Here is an 8,810-nt window from a genome sequence, read left to right as displayed (position 1 = left end):
GTTATTTAGTAAATTCTAGATAGAGATTTTCAAGAGAAAGAGTGGGGCTCACACATCACACACGTATGGTCAGTATATTTTATACTTATTAGGTAGTGGACACACATTCTCATTGTAAAATTGTAGTAATTTTACAGATGTTAGTGACATGAAGTTAGATGACGACCTTTCTGCTACCTAGGCTTTTGGTTCATGAGGCTTGGAAGACACCTCTTACCTTTTGAAAGACTGACTCATGTTAAGCCTATTTAAATTATGAGAATAAATATCCTTGATGCATCTCTTGATTTGATGTTAAGACAATATTAGTCTTACGTTATTGTAATGACATTATGGATAATTTTATACTATGTTATTCCAGATAAAAGCTATGGTATTATGTCATACAACCAATTGGGATAAGCTGAAAATTAGGATTTAAAAAAAAAAAAAAAAAAAAAAAGATTTTGACTTTTTTTTTATAGATAAAAACTATTATTATTATTTTCACGCAACCCAAATCAGCATTGTATAAATTAGCATCAAATCATTGTTCGATACAAGTCAACAAACGCAGACCAAGACATGGTTGTTTGAATTAGACTTGAAAAATTGATTGTCAAATGTGAATTAATTAATTAGAAGGGGCATGCATGTTGATGTATGTTAACCACCATCAGAGAACCGAGAGATGTGGGAAAACCCGATATTTTGACTAACGTGCAATTTTTAAAGTAAAATAGTGAGAAATAAGAAACAAATAAATACTACCTATTTCCTTGTAGCTCATACAATGTATCAAAACAAACGTGACACATGTTATATTTCTCCTTATACAGCGACAACTAATTAATGCCCAGCTCTTCCAGAAACCATGATCGGTGAAATTGAGGAATAAAACGACTGGGAGTCGAAGACTTGCAGTTCTCTGTTAGACAAGGCTGCGTTTAATTGATAACTTTTTTTAATAAAAAGAGTTTTGAATTATATTTTTCTAAAGATATCCCATGTTGTGTAAGAGCATTCCCAGCAGCTACCCGATCATATTCCCTAAATTTAAGGATCCAAACTACTTTTTGCTTCCCTATATCAATTTACTCCCCAATAGCTTCCCTAAATACTTCCCTATATCATTAAAATATTATATTTTTATTTTACTTTTTTTTATATTTTATTCCTTTAATTTATACTTTCTCTCTCCTTCATATTTTCTTCTTCTTTCTTTCCGATGCAGCGCAGCACAGCAGCAACCCACCCATTTCTTCTTCTTGTGATTTCTTCCTTTTCTTCTCCTCCCAACAAGGAAGCTAATGTCCTCACTCCTGTCCTGTGATCCTCTTGCACCCAACCACCTCAAATTTCTTCAATTTCCAACACCCCCTCGCGATCGCTATCAACCCCATGTCGTCCAAGTCCGCCGAGTTCTTTATCGACAGCGACTCCAGCCCCTCGCACAACGTGACCCCATCCAACTGCGACCCAATCGGCGCTCACATGCCTTGACGCCTTGTGTCTTTGATTTGATTTCTGGGTTTCTTTGGTTTGATTTGATTTATGGGTCTGAAATCTCTGGTCTGAAATCCTTGAAATCTCTGATTCGGTCTGAAATATCTCGTTTGATCGATCTGGGTTTCTGGTTTGATCGTTTGGTGGTGCGAGAGAGAGAAAGAGAGGTGAGAGAGAGACGTCTGGTTTGATTCTGGTTTGGTGGTGCGAGAGAGAGAAAGAGAGGTGAGAGAGACGTGAGACGGGAGGAGAGAGGAGAGAGAATATTTTTTTTCTAATTTAATAAGCATGTGGATCGCTACAGTTGAACCCAAAACATGGGGTTCAACTGTAGCAGTTGATGGTTTAAGGAACTATATAGGGAATCTGCTGTGAGACGTTTTTTGCAATTTTTTAGACATATTCCCTAAATTTAGGGAACAAACTCCTTTATAGGGAGTCTGCTGGGAATCCTCTAACAAAGTATTAGGTATTACTATTAGGCACCGTCAAGAACACTCAATCCTGCTTATTTATTAATGATGGAAACATTCTCCAAATAAATAAATAAAAAGGGGGATTTGAAGCTTTTTGATTTATAAAACGTTGGGGGTGGATGTGACTGTGATGTGAACAAAAAGCTTGAACCGTGTGGAAAATTTGGAGAAAAAGCAGGGGAAGTTTCTGTGGCAGAGCCCTCAACCTTTGACTGCAGAGTACACAACCAAACACCTTTTTTGAAAAACAAAAACAGTCGACTCTGTTTTTCTTACCCAACTACAGATTTGTCAACACGCAAGCGTCGACAGTGTCGGCTCTGCTTTTATTATCTTTTAGGATTATTTTACGTACAGACTTTTCTGCAAGATATATCATCAGCCCTTTGCTTGACGAAAAAGGTTTCTGATTGGGCCCCCATTACTTGAATTTATCCTAATCTCAATACTAATAGACAAATTTAACAATCTTCTGCTAGATTTGTGTGGGGCATTTGGATGATTTTTGTTCAAGATTTTCAAACTGGAGTGGCGGGGGAGACAGAGAAGATGTGAATGATAAGGGAAGAGTACTCACAGAATCTACTTTCTGAATGCAAGTGGGGAGGCCGGGTCAAGAAATTCAACGGTGGCTTGCATGTGGGAATCGGGATTGATGATGATTAAGAATGGATGAGTTATGAAAAGTCAAGGGCCTTTTACATCATTATTTTCTAAACTCTTAACCCTCCTTTGATTTGTTATCTATTTTGACAACTCGTGTCTCTTGATGATTGGCTTTGTCTTCTTACTATAATTTAGCTGTTACAATTGTTATATATGTTGTACAAATATATTCAAGACATTATTTTGTTATTTTCTGAAAAAAAAAAAACAAATAATAGCAAAATATAATAATAAAAATATAGTATATAACATTTCTCTCTTTCCATCCGCTCGATTATCAACCAACTATATTCATATGATATGTTAGGTGATTGCTTGGCTTACAACTAGAAACATAATACTTAAGATCTTGAGAATGGTACAATGAGAATCATGAGATACTCCAAGTCTATATAAAAATTGGCATCATAGGATCATACATTTTGCCTCATCCATGATGGTCGCCCACCATCTTGACATGCGAATATGTAAAACCCCTATCATTCATCATAGAGAGCCAAGCATCGTGCAATTTCATTTTTTAATATTGGGGCCCCCATACGTGTCTGTTACATAAGAAAGACGCACAATAATCGAGGGTCTTGAACAATTTTCTCGACAAGCTTCTCGTATGAACCCGAGAGAAATTCACCAACTACGTTAGTCTGAGCTCAGACTCGACCAATAAAAAAGTAAAAGCTGAGCAACATTTTCATTGAATTCAGAAGCTTTTCGTGTTCCCCACTACACCACCCTCATTAAAGCCCATCTGGGTTTCTTCTCTACTGCTCCTTTCTCCATCCTTCTCTCTCTCTCCATCTCTCTCATTGATTCATTTCATTTCTCTACCAAAAATTTTCTTCATCAATTGAAAGTGGGTTTTCTCTTTAATTCACTCATCCTCTGCTATTACATCTTCCGAACAACAACATTTATGCCAGCACCATTGTTTCAATCTTTTCTGCTATATCTGTCTCTGATTTTGTATATATTCAAGATCTGAGCAAAACCATTTCTTTGCGTTTTCTTTGAATTTTTTTTTTTTTTTTTTTGTCATGGCAGCTCTTCCTCCAATCACAAGTACTGGCAGCTCGATCTTTCAGCCTACCATGCATTCCTCGGACACCAGTTTCCCCATTATAGCCATTGCCGTGATAGGAATCCTGGCGACGGCTTTCTTGCTTGTTAGCTACTACGTCTTTGTCATCAAATGCTGCCTCAGTTGGCATCGTATTGATCTTCTCCGACGGTTTTCGTTGTCAAGACGCCGGGAAGAGCCTTTGATGGTCTACTCTCCGGGAATAGAGACCCGAGGACTCGACGAGTCTGTAATCCGATCAATCCCAATAATGCAGTTCAAGAAAGAAGGAAACAGAGACTTTGGAGAACGAAGCTTTTGCGAATGCGCAGTTTGCTTGAACGAATTTCAAGAGGACGAGAAGCTAAGAATAATACCAAGCTGCAGCCATGTATTTCACATCGATTGCATCGACGTTTGGCTTCAAAGCAATGCTAATTGCCCACTTTGCAGAACAAGCATTTCTGCAATTTCCCGGTTCCAATTTACCGATCTAGTGCTTGCTCCAAGCTCCACCCCTGAAGATCCGACGCCGTATACGGACAATCTCATTGGCGGCGATGAAGACTTCGTGGTGATTGAATTGGGCAACGATATTTATTCTCCCAATCAAACATTGCTGGGATTAACGCAACAGAGATCGGTAAATTCAAGAGAAACATCGACGCGTTCCATTAGTCCTTCGCCGAGGAAGTTTGAGCAGAGAATTGTGCATAAGAAATCGAGGAAGTTTGAGAAAGTTACAAGCATGGGCGATGAATGCATTGATACAAGAGGCAAAGATGATCAGTTTGCAATCCAACCCATCAGGAGATCGTTCTCAATGGACTCCTCCACAGACCGGCAGCTCTATTTAGCAATTCAAGAGGCTTTGAGACAAAACAGGCAAGTCAGTGAAACCAGTCCCATTGAAGGCTGCAGTAGTAGAGTTCGAAGATCATTTTTCTCCTTTGGCCATGGCAGTAGATCCAGAAGTTCCATTCTCCCAGTTTCTTTAGAATCATAGATAGAACCTTTTTGCTTTTTGTTTTTTTTTTGGCATTTCATTAGTGTATGTTTTTGTGATTTAGAGATTTCGGATGTATTATTGAGAGAATATAGGAATTTTTTTTTTTAAATAGAAAACATTCTGTGGAAATTTGAAAGAATAGCTTTATTTGATTTAAGGCCCGTTATGTGTTCCAAATGACTTACAGCCATTATTATGAGCATCATTGCTGAAATCACCACCTTTTTTGTGTTTTTCTTTTTCTACTTTTATTCAATTTAGGCTCGGTTTGTTCGTAAAATATTTTCCGATATTTAGCCCATAAAAAAATGAGTGACTCGGCAACTTTCAATAACTTTTGGTAGTGGTCCATCGGCATTTCAACGGAGGTTTGACAATTTGAGAAGGAGAAACTTAAACTTGGACCAAAACCATTTTTCGAAACTAAATAAGCTTGCTTTGATCAAATTGAAAATATATTTATTTTGACAATTATTTTTTAATCCTACCAAATACGAAAAAATAAAACCTCGAAACAAACATAGTCTTAGTATGCCTATCATTGTGTGCAAAGAAACAAAGAAATACCACAAGATGACAAGAATGACAGAGTTGGAGCCTTGGGCGGGGGAGAAATCAAAATGGGAGAGGCCCGCCATGGCCATTGACCAACTAAACAGGAGCATCCGAGGGATAGAATAAAGTTTTCCATTGATTGGGGAGGAGGAAAAGAAGAGTCCTTTTCCATTGAAACAATCATACACCAACTTCTTGTGTCAATAATGTTGTTGGTAGGAGGGAATAAGAGTTTGGTCATACACGGTTGGTAATGGTTCTTCATCAATAATGAACCCCATTATTTAATTTTCAGCTTGCAATAATCATCTATTTATCGCTGATTATAAACATAATCATGTCTAATTTAGGTACTCCTCTTCCAATTTTTGTGTAATTATATATAATAGAAAGGTATTAATGCACAATTCTTTTTAGGCCATTGACTTCTTTTTATGTGATTGGCTTATAATTCGAATCATGGGAACTCTTAATTATATATTACTATGTCTTCTTAATTATAAAGTATATATCTACGCTATAGCTCAAGTCTTTTTTTTATTTATTATTATTTCTCTTATATTTCAAATTAATAGTTGTGAAACTCTACCCTTAAGTCATCTTAGATAATCACTTCAGTCTATACATAGAGCTTGGCTTTCCTGTTAGTTGGCTTTGGTGGCATTACAGATTGGTTCTTGAATGAATGACACCTAAGATGGACCAAGATGGCAGATATATAACCATCAACTACATGTGGCTCCCTCTTAAACTATGCAATAGGATGGTCTCCATTTCAAGTTAGATGGACATAACTTAATTTTATGGTTTAATAGTGTATATGGTTCCATATCATTTAAGCACGGTCTCACATTACTAGTAGTTTTAAATAATGTAGCAACATATACTATTAAATTGGTAAAATCTAATGTCGACCATGAAACGTATCCTATTTATTTTATTTGAAATGGAGATAGGATGAGAAATGCAAATAAGTATCCTAAGTTTTAGACGTTCATTTTCAAAATCCTTCATGGATTTCAAATTTTAGTGATAATAGTTTTGTGATTAAGTTATTTTTTAATAAGATCATTCCGTCAATTTTCTAACATAAATCATGTGAGATATCAACTATACTCATAAAAGATTATTATTTTTTTAAAAAAATAAAAAATAAAATAAAGATATAGGTTTGAGGAGTGGTCTGACCACCCTTAAACCTCGTTGAGAACTAGTTGCACCACCTCAAAGCTCCAACACATCTCCTAGGGACGGTGGTCTAACCACCCTCCCATGCCTCTAATGGATTTTAAAAATAAATAAATAAACTTTTAGGACTATGGTTAACATATTTCGTGGTTTTCATGTTAGGAAATTGACAAACAATGTTATGTAATGATCGATGTGATTGAAAAACGATTTGCCAAAACTTGAAACTCATGGAACTTTTTGAAAATGACCTAAAACTTGTAGTGGAATTTTCATTTTTTATTTTATTTAAAAATTAAGTTATATATGCCACTCGCTCTATGCTTTCAGTTGTTTGAGTTTTAAAACTTTAGGGGCTGTTGGGTAAAATTTCTGAATTTTAAAACCTTAGGCATAATATTAACCATTTCCATCAACTTTTGTTACTATATGGGTTAATCACTTTTTAAAATTCAGTGAGCTATTTATCAAAACTTCAAACTACTGATAGAGTTTTCCTTCAAACTGGATTGGAGGAACTTCCTTCAACCTGGTCTATAAAATTAACATGTGTCTTTTTTTTTAATAACATGTGAGATGCACATGAGTTTTTAATATTATTTATTCTAACTTTGTCCTTACTATTAAAAAAACATGTGCATCTCACATGTTCAAATGACACGTGTCAATTTTATAGATTGAGTTGAAGGAAGTTTCTCCAACCCAATTTGGAGAAAAACTCTGTCACCAAACTACATGACCAAAAATGCTTTTATCTTGCAAATCTAAATGAGCCAAAACATAAGAGATGAATTAATGCACCAAAAAGAAAAATGCTTCATGAACTAGTGGTCACTAGTTCGAATCACTATTCCCCCCTCTTGTGTGGACATGTAAATTTTTTTTTTTAAAAAAAGAAAGTGCCAAAAAGAGGGCATTTTTCTAGGTGTAGCCTTTTTCTTTTTTGTTTTTTGTTTTTTTTTTTTTTTTTTTTTTTTAAAATATTCTAATATCATTCATTAAGAATAACAGAGTCAAGGCTCTACAAAACAAGAGCTAAACGCTCTAAATTGACAATGTCAAAAATACAGTGAGGGACTTCTTCAAGCCAAATTCTGTCCAACTTGTTACAGGCAGCCTCCTTTGCAAGTCCATGCGCCGCCATATTAACTTCTCGTTTGACATGGCGCATTACTTCCCATCCTCAGAACGCCTTTAGCACTACCTTGGCATCATCGATTACATGCCCATATCGACAAAAATTAGAGTCTATGTCTTTTAGGGCCGTAACCACAATCTTTGAATCCCCTTCAAGCGGCACTTCCTGCGGTCCATAATCACGGCTTAGTTCCAAAGCGTGTAAATCCGCAACTGCCTTTGCAGTGGTAGGGTCACACACAGCCTGTATAGTCTTGCATTGAGCCGCGAAGACCCGCCCCATATTGTCCCGGATAATCACCCCTATCCCAATCCTCTTCTCTTTTAAATTTATCGCTGCATCCCAATTTGCTTTGTAGCTATCATGGAGAGGATTAGTCCAACAAACTTGAAGGGTCCTGGTTGTTTCCACCACTTGACTGGGGTTGCTCTCGTTGGCTCTCTGGAACTAACTTAACAACTCCTCCGCCTCTTGGATCAGATGCTTCGGGTGCACAAAATTCCCCCCATGCAACACATGGTTACGTCTCTTCCATATTTCACATGCAATAACCCCGGCTAGCTCCAACTCTTCGACGTTGCACCGCTCCATCAGATATTCCATCACAGCCAGGAAATCCCCCCCATCACATTGACTCTTTTGAAAAATCTGCTCGCTTCCACCCCAAACATCTTGGGCAACTAGGCAATCCCAAACAGACTCCACATATATGTTGCATATAAAACAGAGGTCATCTAAGACTACCCTTCACCGTTTAAGGTTGTCTTTCGTTGGGAGGATATTGCTACACGCCTTCCATAAAAAACATTCTTACGACATTGGGGATCCTCAATTTCCACATACAGTTCTATGAGTCCCTATTTTTGTTTAAAAAGGAACTCTCTCCCTGCATGGATCCACATCGCTCCATCTCCAAGTGGTAAGCACTTCGCACCAAGAATTCTCTCGTGCTTGTTGGATGCCAAACCAGCTTAATTATCCTCTTGCTGATACCTACTAAATAATGGGTAAGTACCTACCAAGGTGTAGCTTCTGTTTCAATGTTTATGTTCTTTCTGTTTGAATATTTGTATTTATACTTAATTTCCTTTAATATAAGAACATATTACAAATATGTTGAAAAGTATATTAAAAATACCCACAAGACTGTATTTCCTTCATTTCATCAATATGAGATGAGAATGAGCTATATATATTGCCCAAAAAGAGTATAAATTATTGAACTCATGTGGTCCG

At 36.7% G+C, this 8,810-nt stretch overlaps 1 protein-coding gene across 1 annotated transcript; it reads left to right on the top strand.

Annotated features, from left to right (window-relative positions):
- Nucleotides 1–3,339: 3,339 nt before the first annotated feature.
- Nucleotides 3,340–4,807, top strand: LOC132179160 (RING-H2 finger protein ATL16-like). Its single transcript, XM_059591809.2, has one exon. It carries the CDS (start codon nt 3,662–3,664, stop codon nt 4,688–4,690), a length of 1,029 nt encoding a protein of 342 aa, XP_059447792.1. The 5' UTR covers nt 3,340–3,661; the 3' UTR covers nt 4,691–4,807.
- Nucleotides 4,808–8,810: the final 4,003 nt, after the last annotated feature.

Source organism: Corylus avellana, chromosome 4 (assembly GCF_965113065.1).
Source record: "Corylus avellana chromosome 4, dhCorAvel1.hap1.2, whole genome shotgun sequence".
NCBI lineage: Eukaryota > Viridiplantae > Streptophyta > Magnoliopsida > Fagales > Betulaceae > Corylus > Corylus avellana.
The sequence above is the reverse complement of the archived record's forward strand: the minus strand, read 5'-3'. Positions and strand labels throughout refer to the sequence as shown.